Genomic DNA, 22,002 nt, shown 5'->3' with positions numbered 1-22,002 from the left:
GAAAGAAAACATTATTTTCTTAGATTGTTCCTAAAGCCTTTCTATAATTTTGTCAACTTAACTATTGCTCCGTCCATTCTAGTTTTATTCTTTTTTTGAAACATTATGTCTGATTAGAATGTGTGCAATGATTTATATTTATTTGTGGTGGTTGTAAGACCCTACCCTGCTGAGCATAAACCTGTTCATGACACAATGATACATTTTGATTTTATTATCATTATTATTATTATTATTATTATTATTATTATTATTATTATTATTATTATTATTATTATATTCATATACAATAATACTTGCTATTATTTATAAAGAGATCATAAGGAATAGAGATTGGGAGTAGGGGTATATGTTTTAACTTCTTCCTACCCCTTTCTATGCATTTTTAATTGTATTTATTTATTTGTTTGTTTGTTTGTTTGTTTGTTTGTTTGTTATTTTCTCTTTTCTCTTTTGTTTACTTATCAACCTTTTATGTATCCTTACTGATATTTTGTTGGTTGGTTTTGTTTTGATTTCACTGTCTACATGTTCGAAATAAAAATTATTAAATTTAAAAATAATAATAATAATAATCTGATCAGATTTTGGTGTTTCAGGCTTGTGAAATTTTTTGACAAAGAGTTAACTGAAGTGCAACAAGCTGACATGACTGACCTCTAAGGTCAGAGCACACTGACATTTCACTATTCACCTGGAACTGTCGCATGTTTATCCAATACAAACTGTTGTATAATAGCACTTTTTAATACTTGCTTTTCCTGTATCTTGCCAAAAGGTATAATAAACCCATAGATATGAAAGTAATATTAAAATGTACTTTGACTTGTAGTTCATTGTGGACAGAATGAATACATGTTTCTTGTTTTGTCTGGTCAACTTCATTTCATTTGTAAATATGTGAATTCCTCACATTCAGGTGGTAACACATTCAAGAAAACAATGTAACAGCGAAAATTAACATATAAAGACCCAGTGCTACTTTTATGTCAGTTCCCAAATTAATTTTTCTCTCTATTTAACCTTTCTTAAGTAATTTATCGCTGTTCATCATAATATTATCCTCTGTATTTTGTGTTTTTTAAGTAAAAATCATGTATTTTTCTATATTTAATTTACTGATCATGTAGATGTTTATAAAATCTCAGATTAAAGTTTAAGATTATAATATCAGAGACAGAGAAAACTGCAGAAAAAGTGACTTGTCAACAAAATATATCACTAATTGAGCACAAACCCAGTGTGTCCATCTACTGTCATATATCAGACTCCATGGGTTTTACTGGTGAATCAATGTTGTAGAAGATGACAGTGTTTCCACGTTCACTACAGAGCCTCTGAACGTCCAAATGGGTCATATCTGATGACCATGAAAAGATGACTAACTGTATTTTACACCAATTATTTACATGGATTGATAGGATTAGTGGATTAACAGGTATTAAACAGCTCAGATCAGTAGATGGTTTTGGTTTGGTTAAGGATGAATAATGCATTAAAATAATGGAATGACAATATGATTTGAAACTGGTGATTGTAAACATGATTTGGTCTAAAATCATCCAGGAAACATCTAGTCTTTCCAGAGCAAAGATAGGCTGAGGATCGGCAGTTTGATAACAAATATTTAAGAAATTTCCTGACATGTTTAAAGCCAATGTTCCTAAAAGGAACACAGGAAGGGATTAGGATATTTCAGCCTCTATGGTATGAAAAAATTAAGGTATCTGGATGTATTTCAGTGTGTAAATAGAAAGGGTTCAAGCCAAAGCTGAACACCATGACCTCTGACCCCTCAGACGACACCTCATCAAGAACTGTCATTCATCTAGAACTGACAGAACCACATGGGTTAGGATTATAGTGGCAAAAATGACACCTGCAACACTTCATCACTAGTTGTCTTTAGTTCACATGCTCTTTTAAGTGTTGTGGAAAAAATAACATTACAAAGTACAAAGTGCTTTACTGTCCACATTTCTTCTTGACTGTGTTGTAGCCTGAATGTGGAAAAAAGGATACATTTTTCTGACAGAAATGGAGTCAACCCCACATACTGTCCTCATACTGTCTGCAATAAAATACAAATTTTTGCACATTTTAATACCACCTATTTTCTATTTTAATTTGCACTTACCATAAAGTGTCAGCCTTTGCTTATTGAAAGAAATTATGTCAATTAGCAATACTGGAAAGCTTATGTTAGACATTAACACAATAAACAGATTGTAAGTGAAAGTGTAGTTGAGTGTTATATTGTGAAAACTAACTAACTTATTTCACCTATCATAAACTGAACATAAATGTGAAATTAAAGGTTAGTTACATGAATGAATGTCACACTGCATGAATTGTCCTTTTTTCTTACTTTGATGGGGAAGAATTTACTGTATTTATTCAAATACATATCTACAGCTTTGGAAATAACTGCTTCCTGTGATTTTCTGCATAAATTAAACATAGAAGTCCCTAAACATGACCTTTTGATAATCTCTTCTTGAATAGTAATTGTGTTTACATTGTTTTTTAAACATTATTTCTATTTTATTTGTTACTGAGAACTTGTTTTTTTTCCCTTAACTTAAATACAGTTTTCTTTATTAAATCTATGAAGCCAAAATTTCATGTGTGTTTTGACAGATTTTGTCTAATATTTGCAACAAAAAAAGCCTTCATATCTTCACAAGTCACAGTTATGATACATTTGACGTTTCACTACTTTGTCCTGATAAGAAAATACTTTTCCATACTTTTTTCCAAAGCTGGATGCATTATACAGACTTAGTGTGTTTTTTGTTTCGTTGGAATGTCCCACACATTTTGTAGACTTTTCTGAGTATGGAAATAATTTAAGAGCAGAAGATTAAGTAAAATTGATTTCAAAATTATGATTGGAATTGCACTTCATTATGCAAAGCATGTTGCACCACAGTTTGGGGCAGCTTGAACCAACTTTACCAAAAATCCAAAAGTCAGGTTAAGATGACATCGTACATATGTGATAATTTTCAATTAGCTTTTATCTTGTTTGTCAGATCTTCATGATCAGGGCAGGGTAACATCAATGACATCAAAAAGCTAATATTTATTTTGCATTTTGGGGGGGACACAGTCAGCAGAAAATGGCTTTAAAAGGCAGCCTCTGCTCTCTGTCTGTCACATCCACCAGCCATGAGGGTTCTCCTGTTAGCTCTTGCTGTGGCCCTTGCAGGTAAATATTCTATTTCTCATCTAAAACTAGGTTTAAAAACTGTCATCTACAATTCAAAAGCTTCTACCCAACAAAACTAAGATCTACTTACATTATTACTTTAACCAAAAGTTGAAATGTCAATTTAAAAAGTTGATATGCTCAGTTATATTATATTAATACATTATTATATGATATACCCAATTTTTATATAACTATAAATAGTAGGAAACAAGAATATAGCAAAACATAATTATTCTAATTTTCTATTTCAGTTTTAACTTACTAATTCACATTTTTTGTGCTGTATAAATATTGAAATAACATTCTTGTCCTCTTTTGTAGCAGGCAGCCATGAAAACCTTGGTAAGTTTATTCCATTATGTGAAATGTGTTTTTTATAATTCAACATGTTACAACAACATCATGTCTATATTTTAAAACTTATTTGTGTGTGTGAGTGTAAAATCTTATTTAAATGCAAGTGTTAACTTATGAAAGTACTTAAATCATTATTTTCAAACTGTAGACCTACAGTTTCGTCCTGGATTGACCTACGTCTACGACTATGAAGCTGTTGTCAATACTGGCCTGCCTGAAGAAGGCCTGGCACGGGCTGGATTCAAAATCAAGTCCATAGTCACGATCCGCGCTGAAGGAGCTAACCTGGTCCTGCTGGAGGTAAAAATGATTTATGACTAATTAGTTAATGATGTAACTCTTTATGCATCATGTGTGACTTACTGTATTATAGCCATGAAACCTCTGCTTAAGCTGCAGTTTGTCTACAATCATGTTTTCATGCTTTCACTTTCCCATACAGCTCAAAGAACCTAAAATCTTTGAATTCAGTGGTTACTGGCCAAAAGATGAGTTCACCGAGGCCCCTGCCCTCACTCATCTACTGTCAGAGCACCTCCTGAAGGCGGTCAAGTTTGAGTACATTAACGGTGCTGTCGGTAAAGTGTTCACACAAGATGGCGTCCCTGAATCTGTTGTGAATATCATAAGAGGAATCCTTAATACCATCAACCTGAAAATCAAGAGTACTCAAAACGTCTATGAACTGCAGGAGGTATGAATAATTCAATTTTATAAAGGTTCCATTTACAAAATGTCAACAGCACTCTCAAGTCTTACTGTGATTTTTGCTCTCTAGGCTGGAGCTCTCGGTGTGTGTAAGTCTCAGTATGTCATCAAAGATGATCCCAAGCGTGATCTAATCCTTCTGACCAAGACAAAGGACATGAACGAATGTCAGGAGAAGATCATCAAAGACATTGGCCTGGCTTACACCGAGAGCTGCCCTGAATGTGTGGCTGTAAGTGTCATTGCCCTGAAACTACCTTCCAGTCTCGGACATTACAGTCAGGCAAACGGTCACTGATATTGTGGATTTTGTTTCTGCAGAGGGAAAAGGTACTGAAGGGAGCTGCTGTTTCTAACTATGAGATCAAGCAAGATGCACAAGCACAGTCCTACATGATCATGGCCGTGACTGCTATGGAACGCCTACATTTCTCACCTTTCAACATTTTGAATGGCGCTGCCCAGATGGAAGCTAAGTAAGTAGTTTAGCTGGAGTGGAGAAAGCATTATGTGTACTCAGGTTTCCTACAGGTTTCTACTAGTTAAATTTAATTATTTTTAAGGCCTTTTTAAGACTACTTAAAAAGGCTTTAGCTTTCTAGGGCGACACAGCATGACTTATGGCTGCACGTGTGTTGGGCTGAATGTTCTTTGATCATTTCTCACTGGGAGCTGCAAAGGTAGCAATAACTGGTTCCTAAATTTAATATAAATTATCGAGTTGGAACGGGTGGAACTGAGTAGACTAATGTTACTTTCATTGTAGCTTGGACATTAAACAGACACATTTAAACACAACACAGCAAACAAGTTTATGGCAACATAACTTAATACCTACCATATCAAATGTAATATCTGTTAAAGACTTTTTAAGGTATTAAATGCAGATTTGAAAATTCAAGACTTTTAAGACTTTTTAAGACCCTGTGGGAACCCTGGTGCTAGAAATGCTATTTGTACAACATAGGAAGATTAATTAAATATTAATGTAATTTCACAGGCAAAGTCTGGTTTTCCGGGAGACAAAGACCACCCAAGAGGAGCCCAGCAGAGCTGTGTATAAAGAGCATGGCACCATTCAGTATGTATTCAGCAATGAGGCTCTACTGAACCCCATCCACCTTCTGAAGTATCAGAGCCCCCTTCAGCTTTCACAGGTGAAAAAAGACCTCTGGCCCTAGGTTTTTTGTTGTTTGTTTGTTTTTTTGAGTTTCATATCTGTGACATATTGTAAAACATGGAAATAATTTTATGTCATGACAGCATATTCAAGAGATCCTGAGGCAACTGAGGACGCAAAATGTGGACCAGGCCCATGAGAACGCCCCACAGCTGTTTATTGACCTCGTGATGTTGTTCCGTAAGGCCGCACGTGAGGACTTCATTAACCTGTGGGAACAGTACAAGAACCAACCTGAATACAGGTAGCAGCAGTATTCAATTTGCAAAAAAGCCACGTATAAATGCAAGTATGGAAATTTCATTAGATATGCAAAATGTCCTTCGTAGGCGCTGGCTTCTGTATGGTATTGTGCCTGCTGGTACTACTGCTGCTCTGAGGTTTATTAAAGATAGAGTCAGTGAACTCACATTTGCTGAAACTGCTCAAGCTCTGATGGGATCTGCACAAATGATGATTGCCAACGAGGAAACCATCCGTGTTTTCCAGGCAAGTCAACAATAGCTTTTTTTCTGTTTGCAATATATAAGAACAACAAAAAAATAATCATGAGGTCATGTCATGTTTCTTCCACCATTCCTCAGGAACTGAGTCGTGAATTTGAAAACCAACCCTACCTGCATGAGATGGCCATGATGAGCTATGGTACCCTGATCGGCAAATACTGTGCAGAGAACCCAACTTGCTCAGACGACTTTGTGAAGGTATATAGTGATGTGATCCATTAGTGACAGTAGATTTTACACCAGTGACATGCAGTACAGAACAAAAGTGTCACTGTTTTCTCTTTCTCCTACAGCCCATTCATGAACGCTTGGCAAACAATGACCGTGAGATGGCTTTGCTTCTTAAAGTGCTGGGTAATGCTGGACATCCTGCTAGCCTGAAGCCCATAATGAAGCTCCTGCCTGGTTTTGGCAGTGCTACTGTAGATCTGAAAGTTCAACTTGAAGCTGTTGCAGCCATGAAGAGGATTGCAAAGAAGGAGCCCAAGATGGTAAGTCTGGATTTGTATGTAATTATGAACTTGAGTTCTTCTGGAATGTGTATTTACAGCTTTTTTTGTGTGTATTAGGTACAAGTCGTAGCTATTCAGCTATTCCTGAACCGGGAAATTCAACCAGAACTCCGTATGGCTGCTGCTATGACTTTATTTGAGACCAAGGTTTCTATGGCTATGGCATTTACAATTGCCAATGCCGTCTTGCAAGAATCAAACATGCAGCTTGCTAGCTTTGTCTACACTTACATGAATTCCATGGCAAAGAACACCGCCCCTGACCTCGCTTCTGCGTAAGAGAATAAACCGTTCTTTCATTTTTGACAGTCTCAATATGTTATCTGCTTCAAACCTCATTTTTATTGTTTTTTTTTTTTTGCTTACAGTGCTGCTGTCTACAAAGTTGCTTTGAGGATCCTCAATCCTGTATTTGGCAGAAAGAGCCTCCGCTACAGCAAAGCTCTGTATTTTGATGCCTTCTACGGTAGGAGGATAACCCTTTCTTTATTGCAAATTAATTATATTATCATAGAATAGATCTGAGACAAACAAGTATGTTCTGACTTGTGTTCTGTATTTAAGAGCCCTGGATGGTTGGTGCTGCTGGCAGTGTTTTCATCATCAATAAGGCTGCCACTATTGTGCCACAAGCCGTGATAGCCAAAGCACGAAGCTACCTGGCAGGTGCTTATGCTGATGTTTTTGAGGTAAGAAAGTGATATCTGTTACTGCAAATAGCCACACTGGTATTCACATTAAATGGCAATAAAAACAATATCTGGATACTTATTACTGCTTATGCACCAGTAACAAATAGTTAGTAGTACTGTCTTCCAAAGTGTTATGTTACAATTATAAAACTTCATTCATAAAATGTTATTGCTCTTATTTCAGATTGGAGTGAGAACTGACGGACTTCAGGATGCTCTTATGAAACTCCACAAACCTCTTGAAGGAGCTGAGAAGAAACTCAGGATGAGGGAGCTTGTGAAGATTGTATGTTGTTACTTAATTTACTATGCTATCAAGGCACATTTGTTTAACAGAGACTACAGTGTTTCACTTGTTTATTTTTTCATTACTTACACAGCTCTCTGACTGGACAGCTTCACCCTCACGTGATCCTCTGCTCTCACTGTCTGTGAAATTCTTTGGACAAGAAATTGCCTTTGCCAACATTGACCAGACCATAATTGATCTGTTTACTCAGGTAGTGTATCACAGACTGCTGTGTATGTATATCTGCAGAGTAATGACCACATTTGAAACCTAATATCTTAACCATTTTGTGGTTCTAGTTGGGACCTAAATTTGCTGAACAAGGAAAGGAGCTTGTACGTACTCTGACGGGTCCTGGAGTCGTGCATACCATCTCTCAGCCACTGCTGGGTGCTGAGGTCCGACGCATTATTCCCAGTTCTGTTGGTCTGCCTTATGATGTGACTTTCATTACTGCTGCTGTGGCCGCTGCATCTCTTGAGGGTAAAATCCACCTTTGTAACTGAAGTATTTCTGGTTTGAAGTATGTCTTGATACTGACAGCAAACTTTATCTCTTGTAGCTCAAGCCACCGTGACACCAGCTCTGCGTGAGCAGGACAACTATGCTGCCCAGCTTCTTAAGTCTGACATCAACCTGAGGGCTGCATTTACACCAAGGTTCATAGGCCGATTGAAACGAATCCTAGCTGTTGTCATTCAGAATTATGCCATCATCTTTATTAATATAAAATAGATCAAACCCACTGCATTACTGAGGAAAATCACTCTGTTTTTATTGCAGTGTTTCCGTCCACACTTATGCACTGGTAGGAGTAAACAGTGAATTCCTCAAGGCTGGGCTGCGGACCACTGCCAAAGTTCACACAGTTCTTCCTGTAAAACTGCAAGCAAAGGTTGATGTAAATGAGGGCAACTATGTGTTTTCCTGGCATCCAGATCAGACCATGAATAAGATTGCATCTGCACAGTATGTATCTTTCCTTGTTGCCAGATGGATGTATCACCTTGCTTTGTATGTTGTTTACTTGCTTTGTTAAAGCTTTCTTTCTTTTGTCCAATAGTGTTGACACTATGGCTGTTGTGGAAGACATGTCAGCTTCCAAAGAAACACCTCTGATTCCAACTAAAACAACCTCTACTTCACAGATGGTGTCTGCTAATGTTGAAAGCTCAGTGAGTTTAATTTCACCATCAAACCTGTTCTTGAATTATATTTTCCAACATTCCGTTAACAATTGTTTGTTATTTTACAGTCATACTCATCTGAAATCATTCCTATTTACCCGCCAACATACAAACATGTGGAGAAATATAGGATCCCCAGGTCCTACAAGAAGAAGCTGTGTGGAGGATTTAAGACCTATGAAATCAAAGCATGTGCCCAGATTAAATCTCGCAGCGCTGCTTTTATCAGGGAGAGCCCACTGTATGCTGTGATGGGACACCATGCTTTTTCAGTTGACGTTCATAGAGGCAAGTTATTTGAATTATACTGAATTACATAAAAGAGTAAATTGAGTTTTAGAAAAGTTAATTTATGTTTATTTCTTTGGTTGTAGGTGACGGGCTTGAGAGCATCCAAATTGAGATCCAGACTGGAGAGAAAGCAGCTGAAAAGATTATCAAAAGGATGAGCCAAAGTGAGGAAGAAGAAATTCTTGAAAACAAGAATGTCCTGTTGAAACTCAAGAAAATCCTGGTTCCTGGTCTGACAAACAGCACCGGCTCTTCCTCCAGCTCCAGTCGCTCTCACTCTTCCTCATCATCCGTTTCTTCCCATTCCTCCCACTCCTCCCATTCCTCCCGTTCCTCCCGTTCCTCCCGTTCCTCCAGTTCTTCCAGTTCATCCAGATCTTCCTCTTCCTCCTCTCACACAGTGTTGAGCAGGATGGTACAGCAAAAGAGCAGCTCTTCCTCCTCATCTACATCCAGTCAATCCTCCTCCAGGTCTTCCAGTAGATCTTCTAGCAGCAGATCATCTCGTCGTTCCAGCCGCAGATCTTCAAGCTCTAGCTCTTCTAGGTCTAGCTCTCAGTCACGGGTGAGACACAAGAACCCTTTAGAATACCTAAATCCTCAAGTATGATAAGGAATTTTTGTAGAATTTCTTCAGTTGCAACAATTGCAGTGACAATGAGGTGATGCCAGATTATGTCATATTAAGACTGTGTTATAGTGATATAAATTCCTGTTTGATGTGTTTGATCATGATATACGTGTTTTTCTTTCTGTACAGCCTGTGTCTGACAGAAGCAGCAGCCACCAAAGTTATGAACAGTTCACCAAGGTGAGCGACTCTACTGACATATGATGAAGTCTGTGAGGGAGACAATCACTTAAATTTAATCTCTGTATTTTTGCAATTTCAGCTCAAGTACCTTTCAGATGTCATCACCCCTTTTGCAGTCGTTCTCATCACTGCAAGGAAATCTGACAACCTGGTTCGGGGTTACCAGATCGCCGGTTACATGGACAAACCTAATGCCAGAGTGCAGGTCATTGCTCTTCCACTGGCTGAAAATGATCCCTATAAATTCATTGTTGACGGTGTGATGCTCAGCGAACACAAGATGATGGTAAAAACCTTTGTCCTCTGACATTAGTTGAGCCTAAGATAAAAGCAAGGATTATAACATGAGTTATTTTTTTAGGCCAAGCTGAACTGGGGTAAGAATGGCAAACAGTATGATACCAACATCACTGCTGAGACAGGTCTTATGCATGACCAGCCTGCATTCCGCCTGAAGATGGCCTGGAAGAGACTTCCATGCACCATGAAGCACAAGGCACAATGGTAACATCAAAAGCAAACATATTTCTGAGAAAGACATATTGAACAGAAAAATTGAATTTGTACATGTGAATTAATTTATTTCTTTTGCAGTATCTCAGTTTTGTGAAACTTACTAAACTCTTTATATGTCCATCTAGGATGGTTAAGTACATTCATAAAATTATTGAAGCAACTGGCGCTGACTTGGCAAAGGGCAGGAGGAACATGCACAAGCAGGTCAAAATGACTGTGGTGGCCACTTCTGACGCAAGTTTGAACATCACAGTTAGGATTCCAAAGGTGCAGTGTTTTTTTATGAAACACAGAAAATGTCTGCATTGAGTTTCTGACAGAATACATATGGCCTGTTGTAATATGGTTTATTCAATCCTTACAGGTGACCATACACAAAAATGATGTGGCTCTCCCATTCTCTCTGAAACTCGGAGAACTTGAACCATATGTGCATAACATGATTGAAAAATTCTACTACATGCTTCTCAAGCCTCATTCTGGTAAAAAATATTTACTGAAACAGTTTCATTTCGTAGAACTCAATATTAAGGCTAATAGGTGTGCATTTGCAAGTATTAGTAGTAACTAATTAAATCTTCCCTTCTGCCAAAGCTGAATGTTCTGTTGATGTAACAAACAAACTGAGGACATTCAATGACGTGATGTTCACCAATCACATGGCCACCGCTTGCTACCAGATTCTTGCTCAGGATTGCACCCCAGAACTCAGGTTCATTGTTCTCCTGAAGAAGGATGCTAGAGATAACAACTACATTACTGTGAAGATTGCAGACATGTAAGTATAACTCATATGTCCATACAATTTCCAGCGACTGTCAATAATAGAGGAAATTACACATTTTGATATCCATCTACAATGAATTGAATTTTTTCCTTTTTCAACAGTGATGTGGACATGTTTGTGGAGAACGGTGAGGTCAAAGTCAAGGTCAACAACCATCTGATCTCCAAAGATGACACATATCAACAAGGTAAAAGTTAAATTAAAAAAAAGAGAGAGAAAAGAGAAGAAAAAGAATTGCAATGAATTTTGAAACTTAAGCTTTTGAAACAGCTATAGGTAAAAATCACAAATTTTACCTTTGCTTTCATTTCAGATAAAATTGTGCTCAAGTACGTGGATGAGAAGGCTGTCCTGTTTGCGCCCTCATATGGTCTCGATTCTCTCCACTATGATCTGAGGGAACAAAAGGTGATAGAACATATAAGAATATTTTTTTGACATTTCCCAAGTTGAAACTTTGAAAAGTCAAAGGATATAACCCAAACCCTGCACTGTTTTTGATCTTCTTCAGGTTAAAATTGTGGAGGCGATGAGAGGAAAGACTTGTGGACTTTGTGGATGGAGTGATGGAGAACAGGAACAAGAGTACCGTATTCCAAACAGACGTGTCACCAAGAATGCCGCCAGCTTTGGTAATTCCTGGGTCATGCCTGGAAGGAACTGCACCAGAGATATCTTTGGTAAAATTTATTACATTTTGACCTTTAATCAGTATCAGAACATGTTTATTGCAAAAATATTTTAATAGTTTATTGCTATATATTTTCAAACATCCCATTCTTCACTCGGGGAATCTCCTGTTTTCTCTTTTTTTTCAGCTTGTAACCAGAATAAACAATCTGTGAAGCTGGATAGGCATGTGAATATCCAGGGCGTGGAGTCTAGATGCTACTCTACTGACAGTGTGCTGCGCTGTATGGAAGGTTGCCAGCCCCTGAGGACCACCGCTGTCTCTATGAACTTCCACTGCATGCCTGCCAGTGAGTTCCAGCTGATTCACACAGCAGCAGCGTTTTGACTGTGGAAAACATTGTACAATATCTAACTGCCTAATTGCTCTCCCGCAGATTCTAACATGGCCCGCACTGAGATTCTGAGCAACATCTATGGGAAGACTGTGGATCTGACAGAAAACGTAGATGCCCACCTGGCCTGTCGCTGCTCTGCCCAGTGCGCCTGAAGTTAGAGCAGAATCTGTACGCTCACTGTTCCATGACGGTTGTCCCAATCACTTTGTTTGACTTTTAATTTCAATAAATTACTAAAGCAAGTTGAACATGTGTTAGAAGTTTCTCCTTTTGTCTGTTGGTGTCAGTGGTTGGTTTAACTTACTGTTGCCATGGTAACACATGACTTATTTTCCCATAAAGACCCAGTACTACTTTTGTGGCAGTTCCCAAATTAATTTTTCTCTATATTTATCCTTTCTTAAGTGTTTTATCACCATTTATTATAATATTATAGTCTGCATTTTTTCAGCGAAAATCTGGTATTTTCCCAAATATGAATTTATTGATCATGTGGATGTTCATAAAAGCTCAGATTAAAGTTGAGGGTTATTATATCACAAACAGAGGAAACTGAAGAGAAAGGGACTTTTTCAGCGAAGATATCAATATGTGAACATAAAAACAAGTGTGTCCATCCGCTGTCATTAATCCAACTCCATGGGTTTTACTGGTGAATCATTGTTGTAGAAGATGATGTTGTTTCCACGTTCACTACGGAGCCTCTGAATGTCCAAATGGGTCATATCTGATGACCATAAAAACATGACAAACTGTATTTTACACCAATTATTAGATGGATTGATAGAATTAGTGGATCAACAAGTATTAAACAGTTACATCAGTAGATGTGTTTAATTGCCAGTAGCTGTTTGGGTCTTTACGGGTTAAATTAACAAAAACTCTTGTCAGTGTTGCATAAGGAGAAAGACAGTTTAAGGAGCTCTGTCTACACCCTATGCTTCCACGAAATATCTGAAAATCACTGCAGGTTTTAAAATGTACCATTTAAATCGATAAAAATTGTATTTATACTCAAGGGATCACAGACTATTAACCCACATCTCCAACGATATTGAATCAAATTACAGTTTTTCCCAATTGTTAAAACACAAAAGCCAATTCTCTAAACCAAATGACCAGTCCTCTAAACACATTTAATAAAAGTAGCCCCCATTTGCCAAAATCATAAACACATTTCACATGAAGACACAATTCACAAAACACAATCCTCCTTTTTTCATAAATCTAAACACATTTTGTCTTGCTAAAACACAAGTTGCAAAAAAACTCTGTTCAAATTCTCAAATTAAAGCTCATGTGATGCAAAATACTTGCCACAGTCAGCAAAATTTGTACACAATGAACACACCTGGCTTCATTCATTAAACACAATGACTCAAAATTGAAGACACTTGTTGCAAATTATGTGATTACATCTATAAAAGCCAGTTTAGAGTGCACAGTTTACTGAAGGTTCAAACAAACACAATGGACAGAGGCAGAGTCAGACGAAGAGGAGTTCCAGTGAGAGGAGGGAGAGGAGCAGGCCCGGGAGGGAGAGGAGGAGGCCCAGGAGGGAGAGGAACTAGCCCGGGAGGGAGAGGAGGAGGAGGCCCGGGAGGGAGAGGAGCAGGCCTGGGAGGGAGAGGAGCAGGCCCGGGAGGGAGAGGAGGAGGAGGCCCGGGAGGGAGAGGAGGAGGCCCAGGAGGGAGAGGAGGAGGAGGCCCGGGAGGGAGAGGAGCAGGCCCGGGAGGGAGAGGAACAGGCCCGGGAGGGAGAGGAGCAGGCCCAGGAGGGAGAGGAGGAGGAGGCCCGGGAGGGAGAGGAGGAGGCCCAGGAGGGAGAGGAACAAGCCCGGGAGGGAGAGGAGGAGGAGGCCCGGGAGGGAGAGGAGCAGGCCCGGGAGAGAGAGGAGGAGGAGGCCCTGGAGGGAGAGGAGGAGGCCCAGGAGGGAGAGGAACAAGCCCGGGAGGGAGAGGAGGAGGAGGCCCGGGAGGGAGAGGAGCAGGCCCGGGAGGGAGAGGAACAGGCCCGGGAGGGAGAGGAACAGGCCCGGGAGGGAGAGGAGCAGGCCCGGGAGGGAGAGGAGGAGGAGGCCCGGGAGGGAGAGGAGCAGGCCCGGGAGGGAGACCAAGACAAACTTGCACCACCATTACAGACAAGATGTGAGCAACAGTCATTGATCATGTCAATGTCCATGGCATGACAATGACCGAAGCAGGACTAAGAGTTGGTCCAAACCTGAGTAGGTTCTCAGTGTCCACCATTATCCGGGCATTCAGAGAACACAACATGTATTGTACTGTATTGCTGTGTTGGTCACTACAATACATTTTTACAGTATAGTGGAGTACAATTGGTTTGATCTCAGTTGCTATATTGCAGAGCATGTCCATTGATGCTTCTGTACATGCATGTTTTTTACAGTAGAGTACATACAAGTCAGTACTGTAATGCATGTTTGTTTCTCTAGAGTTGAAAGAATGCCACATGGAGGTGGGAGAGTTGCCATATTTACACCAGCACAAGAAACCCTCAATGTGGATATGGTACGGGAAAACAACACCATCAGACTCTGAGAAATCAGGGACAGAGTCATTGCTGACGATGTCAACTCAAGGCGTTTTTCCCACATTGCCTGGAAAGGGACAATAATATTGCCTGTGATATAGATGAGGTCCTGTGGCCTGACCCAGTGTAATGATGTGATGCCGCATAATATATGTGTTCGTGGAATAAATACTGTAATAAAAAATATCACACCCTGAACATTGTTTTCAATGAGTATTGTTGTGTGTACTGGATCCTAGTGTTTGCATACAGTTGTGATACAGTACAGTAGTGTACATACTGTATTTTCTGTACATTTACATACTGTTCATATGAAACACATCTATGAAGGCCCAATACTTGACTGTGACATATTCTGAGAACAGATGCTGTAAGGTTTCTAAAAAATATGCTTTGGCAGTTCTCACACACTGAACACTGTGTTTTCAGTTGTTTTTTCGTAGTGTGTAATGATTTCTATAGTGTTTAAGTTTTTGCAGGCTTTGAGCAGCTGTTTGGAGTGAAAGTTTGAATTTTGAAGAGAGAAGGTGTAGTTTTGGTTATGTAGCTTTAGAAAAGTGTGCTGTGTTTAGAGTTTTGGAAAAATAGAGGAAAATTTTGTGAAATGTGTTTTAGCAGTTGAGAAACTGTGACATAACATTCAGAATAGTTATATCTAAAAACCCTCCGGTGTCTGGGTAAGTTTAAGTATGAAGTGTAACTGCTCCACCCAAAATGTGACTATCTTTGTGCTGGTGGTAGGTGTGATTCTGCAGTATTTACACACAGGTATGAGATGAACTATGGAAAGAGAAGACTTGGAACCAAACTGTTGAATTCAATATTATCGTTCCTGTACATCATCGTAGGAGACGAAAAACTCCCTGAAAAACATGATGGCTCCGACTTGGTAAGAGGAAAACATCATTTTTTGTTTGCGTTAATTCAGTCTATTTATCCCTGAAAGATAGCTCACTAAAAATGAGAGGAAACACCAACATAAATCTGCACTGCCTCTTACCTGTAGGTTCTTGTTGGAGAAGAAAAGTCCATCCACATGAAGGTCTACTGGACACTGCCCTGCTGTGGAGGAGGAGCAGTGCTGGTTGATGAACAGGAGAACCAGACCAAAACTGAACCCATCCAACCTTTCTAATGTGACCACAGGAAATTCACCAGAACCCCTGGCTTTGAATACACATGGTTTTGCTTCTTTCACATCAATAAAAGAAATAATTCTTTAAAATCAGCATGTTAATTATACTACCAGACAGTATAGAAAGGACGGAAAAGTTCAACATAATGCAAAACTACAAAAAAAAAAACCCATCAATTTCACTATTTAACATATCATGCATGCTTTTAAAATATATTAAATATATGATATCTTTGAGCTGCTCATTTTGCCAATGCTTATTTGTCGTTGATGGATTTTTCACAGATATTTCATGGTTCAGTTTCTTGAATTTCAGTGAAACGTCTGCTAAAGTTTTAACACAAACTAAAAAGAAATCATCTCCTGTGTAGGAGCTATTTGTCGGTTTAGTTTTTTGTTTGAAGTTAAGTTACCTTTTTTGTTTACTAACTTAGTAATTTTTTGCTAACTGTTTATTTTTTGTTTGTTTAATATTTAGAATATATTTTTTGGTTTTTAAGGTTATCGTTTTCATTCTTTGGTATTTAGTACCTTTTTGTTTTGTGTTACTGGTTTAGGCCGTGGGCACCTGGATATAAATAGGGAGCACAAAGTTAGACCAGCATGCACCTGGGTGGGCCTATGGTTTTTTATCAGACAGTCAGACAGGATGAGCAGGAGAGACAGCACAGAAGACCTTAGTTGTTGTTTTTCCTGCAAAATCTTGAAAATAAACCACTTGAACTACATCTATGATATGGACATTGTATTTTTGACTGTGTAAACCACAAACCCATGGTGCATCTAGTGGTTATTTGAGTTATGTTACAGTCTTAAGTTCAGTCACCTTTAAGTTGATTTAATTTTGATGACAAATAGCCGCTACATCCTGGAATAACTCAGTTAAGCCTTTCAGTTTGGGTGCTTCCACAAATGAGTCCAGTTTTCTGTTTTGTAAAAGCCTCAGTAGTGAAATAGAACAAAGTCCTATCACACATACCACATCATATATCATATGTTTTGGAGTTCTTGGACTATTTCTATTGTATAGAACTTTATACTTACTCTCTCTTCCTCTACTTCTTAGTCAGACATTGGACTTTTCAAAGTTCCTTTTCAGACCACAGTTGTTCATCCTGTTTCTGTCTCACGTATCTCCAAATGAACTGAACCTTAATGATGTATTCCAACCTGTGAGGGCTTATACCACCCAACATTTTACAAACAGTGTCATGAAAAGACACAGTTGTTGTTAAATATTGGAAGAGCTTTTCCAACTATTACAGTAGCATTAACTACTTCCTTACTCACCAGTTTACACATGAACACTAAATGTACAGTTTCTAAATCTACAGTTTGTGGTAGACGCCTTAACAAACACTTAAACTCTGCTCTTTAACCCTCCAGGGTGATCAAAGCGTGAGAAAAGAAAAAAGGTTTTTGTTTGAGATTAATACACCATGAAAACCTGGAGATATGATTAATAGATAGACACCTTTATATGTTCATAGACACACCTGCTTTACTCTTTCAACTTCTAAAACAGATGAGAGACCATGATTAGGAATTTCTTTGTAATAAATAGTATAGAGTTTTTTCAAATTGTATCCTACTATTTTTGTGTATTATTGGGTCCAATATGTTAAATAAGGTAAAGTGCAAAGGAATGATCATATCATCAAGGTGAAACAGTGCTGAAAAATATATAATAAATGTGGTTAACATTTTTGATGTGTTATATAAAGGAAAACTCAAAAGTATGGACAGACCGCTAAGAGTTAAACACTGTCTTCCACTACGAACCACTAGATCAGTGAGGTCCAATCCACTGATGAAATGACATGCACAATTAAAGTAACCAAACAAAACACAGGAGAAAAAGATGAAGTTTAAGTAGTTTATTGGAATTAATATCAAAACAGACCAAATCAAATCAAATCAGACCAAATCAATTCAAATCAGACCAAATCAGATCAGATCAAATCAGACCAAATCAAATCAAATCAGACCAAATCAGATCAAATCAGATCAAATCAGACCAAATTAGACCAAATCAGATCAGATCAAATCAGATCAAATCAGACCAAATCAGACTGAATTAGACCAAATCAGACCAAATCAAACCAATTTGTTGTAAACTAGACTTTTGAGCTAATCTACAGAAACCCAACAGAATCCTCCAGGAGCAAAAACTTAGTGTGATAGTGGCCAGGAAAAACTTCCTTCTAACAAGGAAGAAAAGCTGGAGCAGACCTAAACTCCTGGAGGATGGTCATCTGCCTTGACCAGCTGGGGTGAAAGAAAGAAAGAAAGAAAGAAAGAAAGAAAGAAAGAAAGACAGAAAGAAAGAAAGAAAGAAAGAAAGAAAGAAAGAAAGAATGAAGCAAAGAGAGAAAGAATGAAAGAAAGAAAGAGAGAAAGAAAGAAAGAACCAAAGAATGAATGAGAGAACGAAAGAATGAATGAGAGAACGAAAGAAAGAAAGAGAGAGAAAGAAGGAAAGAACAAAAGAAAGAAAAAAACGAAAGAAAGAAGGAATGAGCGAACGAAGGAAAGAAAGAGAAAGAACGAGAGAAAGAATGAAAGAACGAAGGAAAGAAAGAAAAGAACGAAAGTAAGAAGGAATGAGAGAATGAAGGAAAGAAAGAAAGAAAGAAAGAATGAAGCAAAGAGAGAAAGATTGAAAGAAAGACAGAGAGAAAGAATGAAAGAACGAAAGAATGAATGAGAGAACGAAAGAATGAATGAGAACGAAAGAAAGAAAGAGAAAGAGAGAAAAGAAATAATGAAAGAAAGACAAAAACGAAAGAAAGAAGGAATGAGAGAACAAGGAAAGAAGAGAAAGAATGAGAGAAAGAACGAAAAAGAGAAAAGAAAAGAACGAAAGTAAGAAGGAATGAGAGATAAGAAAGAAAGAAGAATAAAGAAAGAAAGAAAGAAAAAAGAAAGAAGATGATGAGATAGAAGAGAGTAAGGGGGAGTGAGAGAGAGAGGGGAAAGAGAGAGAGAGAGGAGAGAGGAGAGTGAAAGAAAGAGGAGAGGAAAGGAGAAAGAGAAAGAGAGAGAGAGAAGAGATAGAGTGAGGAAAGGGAGAAAGAGGGAGAATGAGAGAGGATAGGTAAAAGGGGGACCACTGCTCTGCTCCATTCAACTGAGGGCATGTAGACCGCCGGAGGTGGAGGTAACCTCAGCGATGGATGACAGAGGCCGGGTCCAACCCCGCAGGGGCCAGGAAGAAAGACAAAGAAAGAAAGAAAGAAAGAAAGAAAGGACAGATGGAGTGAGAGAGAAGAGAGGGAGGGGGGCCGGGAAGAAAGAGAAAGAAAGAAAGAAAGAAAGAAAGAAAGAAAGAAAGAAAGAAAGAAAGAAAGGAAAAAGACGAAGGGCCCCCCGGGGTGGAGGGCGAGGGGGGTGGGGGGTTGCTGCTCCATCCCGGGAACTCAGGGCCTCCAGACAGTGGGAGGCGGAAGGTAGGGGCCTGCTAGGGTCTTCCGGACAGCCGGAGGAAGGGGGAAGGGGGCCACCGGGGTCCTCGGGACAGCCAGAGGCGGAAGGTGGGGGGGCCACCGGGGTCCTCGGGTTAGCCACAGGCCGAAGGCGGGGGGCCGCCAGAGTTCTTGGCACAGCCAGAGGCGGGAGGAGGGGGTCTGCTGAGGTCCTCCGGACAGCCGAAGGCGGAAGGCGGGGGCCCACCGGGGTCCTCGGGACAGCCAGAGGCGGAAGGCGGGGTTCTGCCGGGGTCCTCGGGACAGCCGGAGGAGAGGGGCGGGGGGCTGCTGGGTTCCTTTGGACAGCCGGATGAGGGGGACGAGGGGCTGCCGGGGTCCTCCGAAAAGCCGGAGGCGGAAGGCAGGGGTCCGCTGGGGTCCTCCGGAAAGCCGAAGGAGGGGGGGCGGGGGGCCGCCGGGGTCCTCCGGACAGCTGGAGGCGGAAGGCGTGGGTCCGCCGGGGTCCTCGGGACAGCCGGAGGTGTGAGACGGGGGTCCGCCGTGGTCCTCGGGACAGCCGGAGGTGTGGGGGCGGGGGCCGCTGGGGTCCTCCGGTAAGCCGGAGGCGGAAGGCGGGGGTCCGTTGGGGTCCTCCGGACAGCTGCAGGCGGGGGGCGGGGAGCCGCCGGGGTCCTCCGGGAAGCTGGGGGCGAAAAGGGGGGGTCCGCCGGGGTCCTCTGGACAGCCAGAGGCAGAAGGTGGGGGTCCGCCGCTCTGCTTCGGAGATACTGTTGGTACTTCTTGCTGGAGCGCAGGCACCGTAGGAAAGACCGAATTGGTCTTGGGATGCGGCTCTGCGCTGGACAGCTGGAGGCAGGGGTCTCCTCAGGAATTGGTGACAATGCCTGGGGCCAACGAAGCAGGGGCCGGGTCCAACCTCGCAGGGTCTGGAAAATACAGAAATCAAGTAAGCATTCAACCTTTTCAAACTTTTTCATGCAAATGATTCATTCTGATATTCAACTCCTGTCATTTGGATGTGCTTTGTTTCAGAACAGGGTGATGTGTTTGCTTTGAGCTGTTCAAAACACTCTCAATAATTCAGCTCATCCATATTTTTATCTGTACTGTTGTACTGCTGCACAGTTATAGGAAATGGCTTTTGGAATAAAGAACGTATACACAAAAAATTTTATGTGGAACAACATAACTTTCAGAGGCACATCGCACCGAGCCACAAGTCCACAAATCCAGCAAGAGACAAAACACCAGGAACTACATTTCCTTCAGGAAATGTGGGCGTCGACTTTTATCTAAAACTTGTCAGACTATTTAATGAATCTCTATTTTTATCAGTTTTACTTTCTGTTGAGTATTATTTTGATGAATTCAGTGATTTTGGGTGATTTTTGCTTTGGTGTTTGTCTCGGTTTCATGTAAAATTAATTATTCTTTGACATATACCTCAGATTTTATTCAATATCAGTCTTATTTTGAGTTTTATTACAAAACATGACAAGGCTTACATCAGTTTTGCATCACTTTTACTCCTGCTTTAAGAGTTTTTGAAATAAATTGACTAGTTAACTTCAGTTTTTCTTAATATCAGTCTTAGTTTTAGCTCAAACTTGTCCGATTATTTAATAAATCTCTATTTCTTTTATCAGTTTTACTGTTCTTTTGAGTACTATTTAGGTAAAGTGAGTAATTTTGTATGCAGGTTGATGGGTATTTTTAGTAATTAGAGTAGCACACCTATAGTTTTAAATGACCATATGCAGTAGTCACTAAAACTAAAACGTACTAAAAAGTTACTAAACTTACTAAAAAGTTAATAAAATTACCCATCAGACCTGCATTTGGTTATTTAAAAGTATAGGTGTGCTACTCTGATTACTAAAACTACCCATCAGACCTGCATTTGGTTATTTAAAAGTATAGGTGCGCTACTCTGATTACTAAAACTACCCATCAGACCTGCATTTGGATATTTAAAAGTATAGGTGCGCTACTCTGATTACTACAACTACCCATCAGACCTGCATTTGGATATTTAAAACGTATAGGTGCGCTACTCTGATTACTAAAACTACCCATCAGACCTGCATTTGGATATTTAAAAGTATAGGTGCGCTACTCTGATTACTACAACTACCCATCAGACCTGCATTTGGATATTTAAACGTATAGGTGCGCTACTCTGATTACTTAAACTACCCATCAGACCTGCATTTGGTTCTTTGAAAGTATAGATGTGCTACTCTGATTACTAAAACTACCCATCAGACCTGAATATGGTTATTTAAAACTATAGGTGTGCTACTCTGATTACTTAAACTACCCATCAGACGTGCATTTGGTTATTTGAAAGTATAGGTGCGCTACTCTGATTACTAAAACTACCCATCAGACCTGCATATTGTTATTTAAAACTATAGGTGTGCTACTCTGATTACTTAAACTACCCATCAGACCTGCATATTGTTATTTAAAAGTATAGATGTGCTACTCTGATTACTAAAACTACCCATCAGACCTGCATTTGGTTATTTGAAAGTATAGATGGGCTACTCTGATTACTAAAACTACCCATCAGACCTGCATCTGGTTATTTGAAAGTAGAGATGGGCTACTCTGATTACTAAAACTACCCATCAGACCTGCATCTGGTTATTTGAAAGTATAGATGTGCTACTCTGATTACTAAAACTACCCATCAGATCTGATTATGGTCATTTAAAAACTATAGGTGTGCTACTCTGATTACTTAAAATACCCATCAGACCTGCATTTGGTTATTTAAAAGTATAGGTGTGCTACTCTGAA

The 22,002-nt window shown here is 39.6% G+C and overlaps 2 protein-coding genes across 2 annotated transcripts in view; one reads left to right on the top strand and one right to left on the bottom strand.

The window, feature by feature from the left end:
* The first annotated feature begins 3,171 nt into the window (after positions 1-3,171).
* On the top strand, positions 3,172-12,257 carry LOC115418460 (vitellogenin-2-like). Its single transcript, XM_030132944.1, has 32 exons — positions 3,172-3,241; positions 3,720-3,871; positions 4,014-4,265; positions 4,350-4,511; positions 4,601-4,755; positions 5,280-5,436; positions 5,543-5,703; positions 5,789-5,948; positions 6,044-6,163; positions 6,259-6,456; positions 6,535-6,752; positions 6,846-6,943; positions 7,042-7,166; positions 7,354-7,455; positions 7,550-7,672; positions 7,758-7,941; positions 8,021-8,117; positions 8,242-8,427; positions 8,522-8,633; positions 8,714-8,933; positions 9,020-9,501; positions 9,697-9,747; positions 9,830-10,036; positions 10,112-10,254; positions 10,392-10,533; positions 10,631-10,748; positions 10,861-11,044; positions 11,155-11,240; positions 11,367-11,461; positions 11,565-11,733; positions 11,872-12,033; positions 12,121-12,257. The coding sequence occupies exons 1-32, from the start codon at positions 3,172-3,174 to the stop codon at positions 12,231-12,233; spliced, it is 5,004 nt and encodes a 1,667-aa protein (XP_029988804.1). The 3' UTR covers positions 12,234-12,257.
* A 4,057-nt stretch (positions 12,258-16,314) lies between these two features.
* LOC115417614 (proline-rich protein 2-like) overlaps positions 16,315-22,002 on the bottom strand; it is a 6,375-nt gene continuing 687 nt past the window's right edge. The window contains exons 2-4 of the mRNA XM_030131626.1: positions 19,484-20,057; positions 19,129-19,364; positions 16,315-16,337 (exon numbers count right to left, since the gene is read on the bottom strand). Of these exons, the coding sequence (XP_029987486.1) occupies positions 16,315-16,337; positions 19,129-19,364; positions 19,484-20,057 (833 nt within the window). The remainder of the gene's footprint in view (positions 16,338-19,128; positions 19,365-19,483; positions 20,058-22,002) is intronic.

The sequence above is a fragment of the Sphaeramia orbicularis genome, chromosome 4 (assembly GCF_902148855.1).
Source record: "Sphaeramia orbicularis chromosome 4, fSphaOr1.1, whole genome shotgun sequence".
NCBI classification, from domain to species: domain Eukaryota; kingdom Metazoa; phylum Chordata; class Actinopteri; order Kurtiformes; family Apogonidae; genus Sphaeramia; species Sphaeramia orbicularis.
This window is presented reverse-complemented; position numbering and strand designations above follow the sequence as displayed.